Source organism: Calonectris borealis, chromosome 2 (genome assembly GCF_964195595.1).
Source record: "Calonectris borealis chromosome 2, bCalBor7.hap1.2, whole genome shotgun sequence".
In the NCBI taxonomy this organism is placed as follows: Eukaryota; Metazoa; Chordata; class Aves; order Procellariiformes; family Procellariidae; genus Calonectris; species Calonectris borealis.
In genome coordinates, this window is record NC_134313.1 from 165,962,102 (window position 1) to 165,975,559 (window position 13,458).

The window sequence follows — 13,458 nt, forward strand, 5'->3', positions numbered from 1 at the left end:
TAGCTGGGTGGTGAGGAGTTGGACTGGTCTCTGAAAAGACGTGATCCAATTTGCTTGCACTCATACAGGGGGAATAATGTTCTTTGAAAAGCTGTGTTTGCCTGTGTTGCTTTATAAAATATCCTTGGTTTTCTACAGTCCTATCATTTGAAAACGTTGCTTTTGCTGTTGTGGAAGGGGCAAATACAGGGTTTCACTGAGAGCAGGCGAGACATGCTACACAGAGTGTGGGGTTGTATTGGCTAATTCTGAGATTGCATTTTTCTGGAATAACTAGCACCCTCCAAAGCCAGGACTACCCAATACATCCACGTGGCAGCAAATCTCCCACTGACTTCACTGGAAGCTGCAGGATCTGGGGGTGTTCCTGGGCTGAATTATCTGATTTTGTAGCATAATCCGCTCATTTGGAGATTGCACCCAGGCAGTCACCCTTCTCAGCACTGCTCCCTGCTGCCAACATCACTACTGCCTTGTTTGGGTTCAGAGTCAGCCCTCTCCAGGCTTCAGCCTTCCTCCCACGGTCAGATCTTGCACAAGAGATACATCAGTGGTGTGGTGGTCTGCGAGCAACCATGCGCTGTTGGTGTGTTCCTTCACCTGAGGGTTTTATGTGGACTTTGAAAGAGGCTGGAGAGAGTTGATTCAGCACAAGAAATGTGCTCTTTGGTTTAGCTCAGCAGCCAGCTGTGTTACGTTGGCACATGCTGCTGGCTATGAATACTGTTGTACCATGGTAGCAGTTGCAGAAGTTGTTCTTTTCAGAAGAGGAGGTATCTTTAGAAAGGGTCTGGGAACTCTTCCTTAGGCTGTCAACACCCTAAGGTTTTACCTGCAAGATCCCTTACATATTAAAATTCCATGTCTGCTATGCACGAGGCACCTGTCCAGAACTTAATGGACCTCTCTCCCCATTAATATGTCTAGTGGAGCAGAGGGCTGCACTGCTTCAGCCCCTGCATGGATCTCATACTGTTTGCCAAGTTCTGCATATGTTTATAACCATATATTGCAGAGACAGGGGTAGATTAAATAACAGGGCCACACAGAGGGGCAGAAACTGGGCAGAAACCGTGCTGCGAATAGCTCCCATGAGTCCTGACCTCCAGGCTTGGCCTTGTTTGCCGAGCCACATTCAGTTTTGAAAAAATAGTATATTTTTATTGCCTCTAACAGCACAACAGTTTAAGTTGTCTAGTTGAGGGGACAGCTCTGTATCAGAGCGGAATCAGTGGGCTATCTGGGGTTTTCAAACTCGTGGCTTGTGGTCTCAGAGGCTGGCCAGAGGCGGGAAAAGTGGAAAAACAGACTTATTTTTACCGGTATCTATGGATAATAACCAGTGACTGATGCAACTCTAAAAGGCCCTGGCCCTGGTTGCAGCTGAGGAGCTATTATATCCTTGCTCCTTCAGGGTGGGCCAGAACCTTTTCTAATCACCAGCTATTTTGTCCACTTTTCCTTGTGCAGCAATTGAAAGGGAAGATCCTTGTGAAAGGCAAGAAGCTGAGCAGGCAGGAGGACCCCACCGGAACAAATGGGAACAACAACCTGGAGGCTGAGGATGTCTCTGATGAAGATGAAGCAGCTGAAATTGAAGATGAATCTGTAAAGACTGAGATACAGCAGAAGGGGAAGGTAAGTAAAAGAAGTAACTGAGTCCTGAAAAGGGGCAGACCTGGAGAGGCAGAAAAGCTGTAAACAAGATCTTTGCCTATTGCAGAAGGTTCTGACATCCTGCATCAGGAAATCACGTCTTGTTAGCTTATCCCATGACTCATGCTGGGAAACCACTTTCTAGGTGGATTTTGTACCATGCCTAAAAAAAAAAAAAGAAAAGCAATTGAAATAAATATACTTCTAATATGTTCCCAGCTAAAACAGTTTTCAGTGTGGTTTCAGCTACTCAGCTGGGGATATGTAAGGGTGAATTGTTGAAATTGCTGGAGTTAAGGATCCTGGTCCTTGCTCAGCTTAATGATCTCTGTCCCAAGCAGAAACAGAGATCTTGCAGAGCCAGCCAAGCATGAAGGTTGGCTTCTTTCCTTGAAATGAGGCTGGAGGACCCTGCAGCTGGGACAGACCATGTAGCATTTATGGAAGCAATGGAAGGGCACATGTTCAATCTATCTCTGTCTGATTTCCATGAATCTATTTGTCGTGGGACCATCATGACTTTGTTTATTACCAGAGATTGGTGCTTTTCTAGTCACATTTTGGGACATACCTGTAACCTCACTGGCCATGTTTTTCTGACTCAGAAGAGGGAAGGAAGAGCTACGGATCTATGGGGAAGGGGTGGCCAGTTACCAAAGCTATTGGGATGAATATTTCTGGAATGAAAAGGCTGGCCGTTACACCAGTGTTTTGCTCCCTCATGTGAGGACATTCATTTTTCCAGACTGCAGGTCATTGGAAGGCCACATCTCTTACAGACCAGGTTCATATGTGATATAAATACATTCAGTCCCTGATGGCAAAGCTGATTGACGTTGCCTCTGGATCTGATCTGATCTATGCTTCCCCTTGCTGATTTGCTCACTCTTTGAGGGTCTTATTTCTTTCTCTGAACTGTAGTCAATAATGTGTATCATTTTGAAGTCTGTAATTTTCTTCTCTTCCCTCTGATGGGAACTGGTCACTCTCACTTTACCCTTGCACCAAAGAATGTGGCTGTAGAGTAGGAGGCATCAAAGCATTGTGAGAACTTCCTAGTTCAAGGGAAAAAAGCCCAAGCTCTGTGGAGGCCAAAACATCCTTCCCTTCCCCTTATTTCCAGGTTTGCATGCTTGGGACCAGGACAGTATGGAAAACTCATTGCTAAGGCTCTGTTGTAAAATTTAGCAACTGGAGACAGCCATTGATGCTGAAATACAAGTGATCATGTAGAAAGCAGCAGAAAGGGTATCCCACCAACAAAGAGAGAATCCATCTGGAGAACATCATGCAACAAGGGTGCTGGGACAGCAAAGCATCAGCAAATCCTCTCTTAGGTCCCCCATATAGGCTGATTGGGTTGTTCCTGTGTTTGTAGCCCAATCACTTGTAAGTTGTGATAGCCAAACTGAAATACTCATTCACATAAGAACATGCAAATAAATGCAGAAGGAGGAATGGCCTAGGTGAAATGAAATATTTTTGGTAGTAACACTTGGGAAGTCAGTGATATCATTGGACAGGCCAGGATGGGCCTGAGAGGGCAGTGATGCTCTGAGAGGAGGGATTAGCACTCTCCATGCAGGGAAAGGGACATGGCAAGGGCAGCCTGCCCCTTTTCCACCCTCTCTGTGCATAGGGGTGCCACTGAGTGTTGATAGTGTGCATCCTTTTCATGTGAAGATGATGGAGAAGAGAAGCCCCAGAGAAGAGAAGACAAAACATGATTATTACTTTTGAGTATGACCGCAGAAACTCCCCACAAACCTCATGCTCTCCTGCTTTTAGAGTGACACCTTGAAGCTGGCCAAGGAGCTATCAGATACAGTTGTCTACTGCAAGAGTGTCCATTTCAATGGCTTTGAGGACCCCAACCATCCTCGGGCTTTCTACGAGATGTCGTCGTTCACGGAGAGCAAAGCTCTGAAACTGGCCCAGGAGTCTGGTACGTATGTTCTGCCCTGGCAAACATCCTCTGTCCCAGTACCCCATAAAGGGACAGCTAGTTATGGTTAAGCATGAGGAAAAGGGGTTATGATCTCTTTGGCCATGCATCTCACTGAGAAACAGTGGGAATAACTTAATGTCATGGATGCTGTTACCAAGAAGGGCATTTTATACAGGCATTTTATACAGCCAGACTCGCTAGGCAGAGGAGCAGTATATACAGCAGCATCAAGAAGAGATAAAAGTAGCCCCCATCACCAAAAGGGCCATTTTCTTCTTTTTTTTTGTAGGAACCAGTTTTATTCATCACAACATCAGGCATCTGAGCCGGATCTACCCTGCAGGCTGGAGGACAGATTCTTCCAACTACAACCCCATTGACTTGTGGAACGTCGGCTGCCAGATCGGTGAGTGCAACTGGGAGGATGGAGAGGGTCAAGCTGGCTGGGTCGCCTTTGACCTGGCTGTGGCAGGGCTTCAGCTGAGGTAGATGTGCGATCTCAAGCCATTTGCAGGCAGAGAGGCTCAGTGGTCACTGGGAGAGGTCAGCTCTTCGGGCAATGTTCAATGGCTTTTCATAGACCATTTTCTGGCCCTCCTCAAAATTGTTAGGAGAGCCTTTCCTGCACATTAATGTGCATTTGCCTGCAATTTCACTGGAGACAATTATTGCCATTTAACAAAGGAGGAGGGAGCCAGGAGCTACTGTCATTTACTGAAAAGCGTGCTGAATGTCTGGCAGAGATGGAAATCAAACTCAGCTCTCTTGAGCCCTAAAGCAAGGCCATAACCATAAGGGCCAAGCTGTTGCCTGAACTGTTCCCTGTAGTCAAAGCAGTGCATCATACCTGCTCCCAGGGTGTTGAGGCCCCTGATGGTAAATTGATGTCTCAGAGATTTGATGAAAACAAGGGTCCCAGGGCCTGTTAAGAGAATTATGTTGTAGCTCTCATCCAGGAAACCTGATGCAGTGGTAAGTGGGCAGGCTGGCAATGACATGCTTGGCTCTCTTGGTGATGCTGCATGTTGGAGATGTCCCAGTTGTGCCTATGTGGCCCAGCCAGACAAGAGAAGCTGCAGATGCAGGGCTCCCTGGCCCCCAGCCGTGTCGACCTGCATGGGCTGGATGTGCCTGGCAGCATATGAACTCACTGGGTCCTGCAGCCCCCGTGGGGGGGCACAGGTAGCACCCATTGGCCTGTCTCCCCAGCATTGTGTCTGGCCTCAGGAGAGTCCCTGGTAGGCAACATCAGGTCCCTCAGGTCTTTCACAGGTCTACACTAAGGCCAGACCTGCATGCCTTAATCTGACCTGAATTCAATATCTGGGCACCTAAAATAAGATTTTTCAGAAGCCCTGAGTACTTGCAGCTCCCAGTAAAACCAGTATACTGCAGTTATTACAGTCTTGCTTGCAGTTGGAAAAAAAGGGGAGTGCCTTAAAATGCTTTTGACCTTCAAGTATTACAGGGTACGTAGGACCCAGGACCAGGATAAATTGCCATCTGTCCTAGAGCTGTCTTAGAAGTTGCTGAAGAGGTTAGCATCACCCTTGAGAAATCAGTGGAGTACTGAAGAGGTGCTGGGATCCATGTGCGCTGCCTATGTGGTATTAGTGAGACTGTTCACTGAGATTGCTTCCAGATTTGACATCAGTGCTTTTAAAAAGACAGTGGGCAAATTGGAAAGAATACAAGAAATCTGTCTGGTGTTAGGACACCAGTGAGGCCTGATCTATTTTGGGCAGGGGACAATAAAGAGGTGATTTGATCACAGCTTCTGTACTCCTGCATGAGAAGTTCAGACAGTGAGGACCTCTCTAGTCTAACCAACAGAGGCATCAATGCCCCTCAGGAATGCAAATGGAAATAGGCGTATCTGGGCTGGAAAAGAGGTTTTATAATGAGGCTAAGTAGCCATAGAAACAATCTGAGAAGGATTTGCTGGCTTCACTGCAGGAGATATCTCCTTCAGCATAGAAATGAATAGGTTTATGTAAAAGATGCAATTGCCCAACCAGGTGACAGAAATACAATGCAGGATACTTTTTGACCCTGTGGCAGGCAGGAGGACAACTGAGATGGCTGTAGTGGCTCGTCCTGTCTCTAACATCTCTGAATGCAAGAAATCCTCAGGGTCTGTGAGGGTCAGAGTTTATCACCGCTCTTCAAAACATAGAAAAGCCAATGTTTATGTCCATGAAGTGCAATTTCATGTGAACAGAATTAGTATAAAAAAACTCCCATTGATTTATCTGAAAGTGACTGAATTTATTTATTTGTGTTGCAGTTGCCCTAAATTTCCAGACAGCAGGCACAGAAATGGATGTCTACCAGGGTCGGTTCCAGGACAATGGGTTTTCTGGGTATGTCTTAAAGCCGGAATTCCTCCGGGATGAGCAAACCAAATTCAATCCAAAATCCATCACAGAAGGAACATGGGGGACAAAGAAGAAGCTTCTGCTTAAAGTAAGAATAGAAGTCAGAAAATGTCTCAGTAGCATCCACCTTCAGGGGGGGTGTGTAGGTTGTACCTTCTCCTTCTCCTGGTGCCACCTGGGCAATGTTATCCTAACCCTACTCATTTCCCACCTCTGGGGTCTCTGCTTCAGTCCTGCATGGGCTCACATCCTCCAGGGACTTACTTACATGTTTAATGTTTGGCAATAGGAGAGGTTAATGACGATATTCACTGTCGTTACAGAAACTTACAGGCAGACATGCAGTCAACAGTCACCACTGTTGTTTCCAAGTATCATCTGATCACTGTGGGGACAGCTAGAAAAGTTGCCTGTCCCCTAGCCAGCTGGCTGGGCTGGAACAATGTTCATTAGGTGCTTTGGCTCATGACAGCTTCCTCTGAAGGATGTCACAACGCTGGCTGTGAAAGACCAGCACCAGCTTGTCACAACAGGTCCTGCACTCCTGGGGAAGGAGAGGGAAGTTTGCCAGGGAGCCCCCCCTCCTAATGATGTCCTGACCTCTTCCTCTGTTTCCTCCACAGATCATCTCTGGTCAGCAGCTGCCCAAGGTGAACAAAAGCAAAAACTCCATCGTTGATCCTAAGGTAACGGTAGAGATCCATGGCGTCCAACAGGATAACAACAAGAAGCAGACCAAGGTCATTGAAAACAATGGTAAGGGATTTTCTTCCAGGCTGTGCTCTCCTGGGGCAGTAACCCTGTAGTTTCATGTAGCAGAGTGTTCCTTGCCAAGACTGCTGCCCTGTGGCCAGACCTGCCCAGGTGCACCCAAGCCTGCCATGCTAAGCAGATACATGAGATGCTGTTGACCTACTTCAGTGCAGGGACCCTGGTTATAGACACTGGTGGCATAAACTAGCCCCACAGACTGATGTCCCTATGGAGGATTACTTTCAGGGGATCTTTCCTTTTTTCTCTCTCTAAGATGTTTGGAGACAGAAATTCCCTACAAAACAACATCAACTGTATGAGTTGTTTGAGGCTGGCTGCCAAATTTGCAGAGCTAGAGTGTTGGAAGTGCTCTTTACCTCCATGCAGTTGGAGGTTGACCTGGGATGTACGGGTCCCCACCAAGATCTTCCCAGAGAAGGTTTCTTGTAAGGCTGATTTTATCCTGAAAGTGTCACAAACACACAAAAGATTGAAGTTGCAAGAGATGTCAGAGGTGTCTGTTCCAGCTCCTGCCCAAAGCAGAACTGTTCTCAAAGTTAACTCAAGTTGCTCAGGGTATTGCCCTGATGAATTTTGAATATCTCAAAAGATGGAGATTCCCCAGATTCTCTGGGCTCTCTCAAGTGATCTTTGACTGACCTCATGATAAAATAAGATATCCCTATTCTTAAGCAGAAATTCCCCTGTTGCAGTTTGTGCCCGTTATGCATCAAGCTTTTGCTGTGCACCTGTAAGAAAAGCCTGGCTCTATCTTCTCTATGAGGAGGTAGTGGAGGATGGCAATAATAACCCCCTTAGCCTTCTCCAGGTTGAATAACTCGACCTCTTCTCATATGTAACATATTCTGTGCAAAAGGAGAACGTTTCCTGTAGTTCAGAGCCTCCTCACAAGGCAGGGACACTACATCTGCTCGTCCTCTCGGCCGAAGTGGCACTGGTGCTAAATTAATGCACATCACAGCCACGTTACAGGTGAGGGGTGAAAGCCATAAGGGGTGAAAGCCAAAGCTCTCCAAAGAGCCGGGCTCAAGCCTTCCCCAGCACTGACCTCAGAGATCTCACAGACATTTCACCTCCCCGTGAACCATTTCTCATCGGTCAAACATGGCTGTGATTTCCCTCTGTGCAGTGAGGGTCTGAATACTGTGGCCTTCAGAGATCGTAGAGGGCAGGTTCGGTCCTTTCCCCTGTGGGAGTAACGAGACAGTAGGAGTCTGAAAAATCAGCCCTCACCCTCCTGCTGACAAACACACATGTATGTGTATACACACACACACACACATACACAGAGACAACTTTTCTGCATGGAGTAAGAGCCAAGTGCTAGAAAGCCAATGCGTATTTTCCTCCCTGCTAATAATGTTTCCCTTTTCCTCTTTCCTGTTTGAGTAAATCTGGCCCAGTTCCTAAAGCTCATGGCCATTTCCGTCACCTACAATGATTTTTATAATGTCTCGAGTGAAAGCTGTGTAGGGAACGTTTCAGACCTGCCAGACCCGTTCCTCAGGGCTGCTCAGCACACCCGGCCCCCCTTGGCTGGCTGGAGCGATACTGGAGCGATGCTGGAGCGATGCTGGAGGGATGCTGGAGGGAGCGTTGCCCAATGGAAAGTGAATAAAACCGTGAAAACATCAATGTTGGAAAGGAGCAGCTGCAGAGAGGGGGTTGCATTGCATGGGCTGAGGTTTCAGATGTGTGACCATGCTTCAGCAGCTCACCTGGTTTGATGTTGGTGGGACTGAAGCATGGGGTGTGGGCACAGATCAGGCCCCAGCGGTGCAGCTGTGGAGCTCGAGGGGCTGTGTGAACCTGCTGGCTCAGCAGCTCTAAGCATCTCACTATGGCTCTGAGATGGGTTGAAAATCCCTCGTAAATGTCAGTACAGTGAAACCTACTGTCCTAGGGCCAACGCCTTTCCCTCAAATTTCATGATTTCTGCTCCCATGGGATCAGCAACACTGTTTTTTTTCCCAAGGATGAAGGAGGTCAGGAGCAGATGTGTGTTATCTGAACAGTCTAGTTGATTTAATCCCATGAAAGTCCAAATAAAGTGCACCAACCTAGCACAGGTATTTTGCTATGGTACTGCCCACAGGCCCATCTCAGCATCTTCAGGGCCAGCTGAAAGATCTCTGCCTCCTGCCAAATTGTCCACAAAGCCTCCATGACCAGCAGGCTTGAGCTGACATTTTGCCATCCTTGGGCTTCCACTCTGCAAGGCTGGGCCCATGGCAGCAGGGTTTCAAACAGGATGTCCTCTCCTCCTGTTTGTTTCTGGCGAGTGGTTTATTGAAACTGCAGAGAGCACCCGCTGTGACCTGGAGAGAGAGCACTGGGCTTGCTCTTCATCTCTCATTTGATGTGATGTCTCGATTTTGTTTACTTTGTGAGTCCAGATCACAAGATCCTTACCCATAACAGAAGTGGGGCTAGACTGGTTGTCTCAGACACTGCCCTTATACACGGAGACATAAAACATTTTGTCCACAGACCTGATGATGCTTTTTGTAATCAGACACACCTCATTAACCTTTCTTGCACACAGGGAAACTGAGGCACAGAGCGGTCACAGATGGGTGTACCTTGAGCACTCGGTGAGGCCTAAGGCCCCAGAAGGCTGTCACAACACAAAGGCACAGCTCTCTTCTCTGCTCCCCCCTGCTTTAGGGCCGTAAAAATTTGCAGCTGGTCCAATGGCAACCAAAGGCATCCATGTATCAGCCAGCGAGAGCCTGTGGAGCAGAGCTGAGTTCACCTCCCTCCTGCTCCTCGTTGCCATCTGGGAGCATAGTGCTGAGGTTTGCAACGAGCAGCCTAAGCTGAAGGATTTATAAATACCAGGTAGCAAATCAGTGTCAGAGCTGGGAACAATGGTCTAGGCACCTCTGAGACCTTTGTCCTGGGTCAGATTAGGTTGGGAGTCAGGCAAAGTCTCCATCCATTTGCATACATCTCTGACCTCCATCCTTATCTGCCAACATCTCTGACTTCCATCCTTGCTTGTGAGCATCTCTCACCTCCTTCCGTGTTTGTGAGCAGCTCTGACCTCCATCCTTGTCTGTGTTGCCCAGGCTTTAACCCGAAATGGGACGAAGAGTTTACATTTGAGGTAGAGATCCCTGCACTTGCCCTGGTCCGGTTTGTGGTGGAAGACTTTGACATGTCGACCAAGAATGACTTCATCGGGCAGTACACCCTTCCCTTCACTAGTCTGAAGCAAGGTAAGGCCCTGCTCCCTGTTCCTCACAACCAGTGAGCCCTCTGGGAAGCTCCAGTGTCCTAGATGAGAGGTCCAGACCCATCGCACCTCGGGTCAGAACAGGTCGTCTCTCTGGGGTATGGGCAAGAGGAAATTTGGTTTATTGGGCAGCTGTTAACACTGTCTCTGGGGAAGGGATCCCCTTGTCACCAGTGGCCTTGGGCACGTTACGTTACCAGTGCTCAAAGCCATGCCTCTCAGACCTACCTGTTCTGTGGGGTACCGGGAGCAAAACACTCTCAGAGACAGGGAGATGTTTTTGCAGGGCCTTGCCAAATGTTAGCAAATGTTTTTCCGACTGGGCTAAAGGCCACTTTCCATCTGTGTCTCTGCTTCCAGGTTACCGCCACATCCATCTTCTGACCAAGAACGGAGACCCGTACTCCTCCTCCACCCTCTTTGTGTACATTGATATCCAGGACTGTGATTAGCAGCTCAGCTCTTTCAGGGCACAGTGCACCTCGTTACAGACCTAGAAGGAATTCAGCGTGCGAAGTCTGCCAACGTCAGGGTCCCGTCAAATCCCCAGTGCCTTCTCTGGAGCAGTACATGGTGCCCCATAGGACCTCTGATGTGAAATAGCCATCGACCTTCTCCCTTCGGCGTGCTGGAAACATCCTAATGCTGCTGTTGAGATCAATCCTTTTGTACCTGTTTGACCAATCCAGCTGTGTTTTTAGTTCACTTTATTTAGTGTGATTTTTTAATTCTGCTTTTAGCGAGAGGATAGGGACTCCTTTTTAGCAAAGTACAGCTCTTGAGTTGGGTTCGGTCAGACATCTGGACAAAACACCCAACATCTGTGCAAGAAAAAATCCACCCCACCACTGAAATCAGTGACCAGATGCCAGGTGACTTCTTGCAACTTCAGATGTCAGCCATCTTTCACCATATGAAGTCTTAAATGGGGACACAATTCTCTTCTGTTACAGATTAAAAAAGAAAGCTGCACTACAAAGGCCCATTTATATAACTTGACCTTCCTTTTGTATTATAACAAAAAAATACACGAACACTATTCTGCCTGTGTGCCTGGCTCTCAGCCAGGCCGTCAAAGACTGGCTCTCGTCCTGTGAAGGAGAAAGAAGCTGCCGAACGGCAGATTTCCCTCTAACCCAAAGTGAAACCCACTCAAAGGGACCTCAGAGAATGCCCTTTTGCCGATGACAGTGGAAACACGCTCAACTGACAGTAGGGCTTTTTTTTAATGCAGTAAAACTTTCTTTGTTTGTGTTTTTATAGAAAAACGCCATTTTTTAACACAGAGGAAGTGGCAGTAGAAACTTGTAAATGTTAGCCTGGTCTCAGTTGCGCTGTAGAGGTAACCTAGCACAAACAGACAAGAGCGTTTTGAACAGCAACACAGTATTTATGGCAAAAGGTGATTTTTCTTCAAGTAAAACTACAGAGTTAAGGGAATATTGTTGAAATAAAATAATATATATTTTGAACTGCCAACTATGTTACTAACAATATGTTAGACTATTAAAAGTAAAAAAATCTGGAAAAGTCCAATTACTTGTCACCATTTGCCTCTTCGTCTTACTTGAATGCAACACACATGAAGTTGGAGATAGACATGCTTAATTTCTTAAAGCTATCAGTCTTTCTGGGTTTTTTTTATGCCTGGCGGTGGAGAGGACGGGCTGCTACCAAAGAGGTTAATGTCCTTTTAAACAAATTCCAGTCCACTCACTCCCCCACCTATTTTTGAGTCCAAAATAGCGTGGACTTAGTGATCCTTGGGCCCACTGCAAAACTGGGTTTCGTTTAGTCCTACCTGGAGTTTGTTACGCGGCAGTAATCATTGCTGGACGCATTGATTTTTTTCCTCTTCACTACAATGTTGTGTGATGTTGTAAACCATTGCCAGATTAAATGTGAATTATATCCACAACTCAAAGGCTCATATTGAATTAATAACCAGCAGTCGAAAGAGTTCAAGAGTGGCAGAGGCCACCGAGGCAGAACAGTCTGTCCTGCAGTGACGTGGGCTCTCTCTCAGCTCACCTCTGGGATGGGGCATGTTGTATCAGGAGACGCACGTGAAGGCCAAGGCTGGAGCATCCTTGACTCCCAACTCAGGGACCGCCTGCTCCCAGGATGCTCTGAGCATTTTGTTTTAAGGAGCCATGGCATAAAAAGCACGAACGAAGGATCCCCAGGACTGCCCTGTACCATGCAGGGAGCTTGCACCATGCGGCCTGAGAGCAGGCACGACCAGAGGCTTTCCTGCCCCCTCGCTCGTGTCAGCGCCAGCTCTTGTGGGGCGAGCTGGATCCGCCAGCTGAGTGGGCTGAGAACTAGTTATTTGTGGTTTTGGTGTTGCAGGATTAGATTTCAGTTGGGTTATCGAGCTAAACCAGCTCTCACCTGCCTGCTGTGGCCAGCGCTAGAGAAGTGGGGGACAGGGAGTGGGGAGAGATGTGGGGGCAGAAACACACTATCCAGGGTCAGAGAGGGCTTAGATGGACTACACAGAGAAGCCAGGGTTTCCTCTGCCTGTTGTGCACTTAAATAAAGGTAGGCAAGATCCATGGGAAGAGAGAACATCCCTCATTAGGTAGGTACAGTTGGGGGAACACTACTGGAGCAGGTGGGAAAGCAGCTGAGATGGAGGTGGGATGGACCAGAGCATGATGGACAATGCTGCAAGGTCTCCTCTCTCCCCCAAAAGGAAGGGACATGGTCCATGCCATTATTGAGGGACCTCATCTCTGAGCAGATTAGGAAGTTTCGGAGCCCCACTCTAGGGAAGAGCTCTGGTGAAAAGAGCAGCAGAAACAGGACATGGCCCACCAGACATCACAGCAAAAGCGACAACAGCGTGAAAGGGAGGATGTGGGTGAGAAGATTTCCTTTAGAAATCAGAGGCAGAGAATAAAACCAACTCTCCCCATGAGAAGAGGAGAGCAGCAGCAGTTTCCAACAGGCCCAAGTATCAAAAGGATCTATTATCTGTAAAATCCCGTGCTGGTTTCCAAATCCTGGCGGGAGCGCTCCGTTCATGTGTGCTGGTAAGCATCGCGGCAGCAGGAATGACAGCAACTTGCAGGGAACCGTCCTAATCTCCCTAATCCAACTATATTTCCACCGCTCTCCATTTGATTGCACGATGCTTGTTAGATCTACAGCGATGGCTGATAGGTGGAATCGCTGTGTTTTATTGAGTAGCACGTGCAATTCGTTAATTTGGGAGCTGGCAGGAGCACGCCGCAGCGGGGCGATGCAAATATTGTTGCTTCCAGCAGTGGCAGTAGAGGCTGAAACAGGGATAATGTGCACTGATTGTATCCAGCGTGAACACAACAGGAGCCGCCGTGCAGGTAATTCAGCTGATTTGTGTCTCTGCTTGACTCTTACCTTATTCTGCATGGAGGAGGCTGGACCCTCAAGCAGAAATGGGATGAAGTGGTGGCAGGAGCGTGGAGGTAATGATGGGC

The 13,458-nt window shown here is 47.7% G+C and overlaps 1 protein-coding gene across 9 annotated transcripts in view; it reads left to right on the forward strand.

Annotated features, from left to right (window-relative positions):
- The window catches only part of PLCD1 (phospholipase C delta 1), a 67,276-nt gene extending 55,364 nt beyond the window's left edge, over positions 1-11,912 (forward strand). For 8 of the 9 annotated variants that reach the window (XM_075144272.1, XM_075144274.1, XM_075144267.1 and 5 more), the window contains exons 9-15: positions 1,471-1,638; positions 3,445-3,601; positions 3,894-4,010; positions 5,892-6,070; positions 6,606-6,738; positions 9,828-9,977; positions 10,355-11,912. In XM_075144272.1, the coding sequence (XP_075000373.1) occupies positions 1,471-1,638; positions 3,445-3,601; positions 3,894-4,010; positions 5,892-6,070; positions 6,606-6,738; positions 9,828-9,977; positions 10,355-10,446 (996 nt within the window). In that variant the 3' untranslated portion in view covers positions 10,447-11,912. Of the gene's footprint in view, positions 1-1,470; positions 1,639-3,444; positions 3,602-3,893; positions 4,011-5,891; positions 6,071-6,605; positions 6,739-9,827; positions 9,978-10,354 lie in introns of those variants that run through there. The other variant, XM_075144275.1, reaches the window with a different exon arrangement.
- Positions 11,913-13,458: the final 1,546 nt, after the last annotated feature.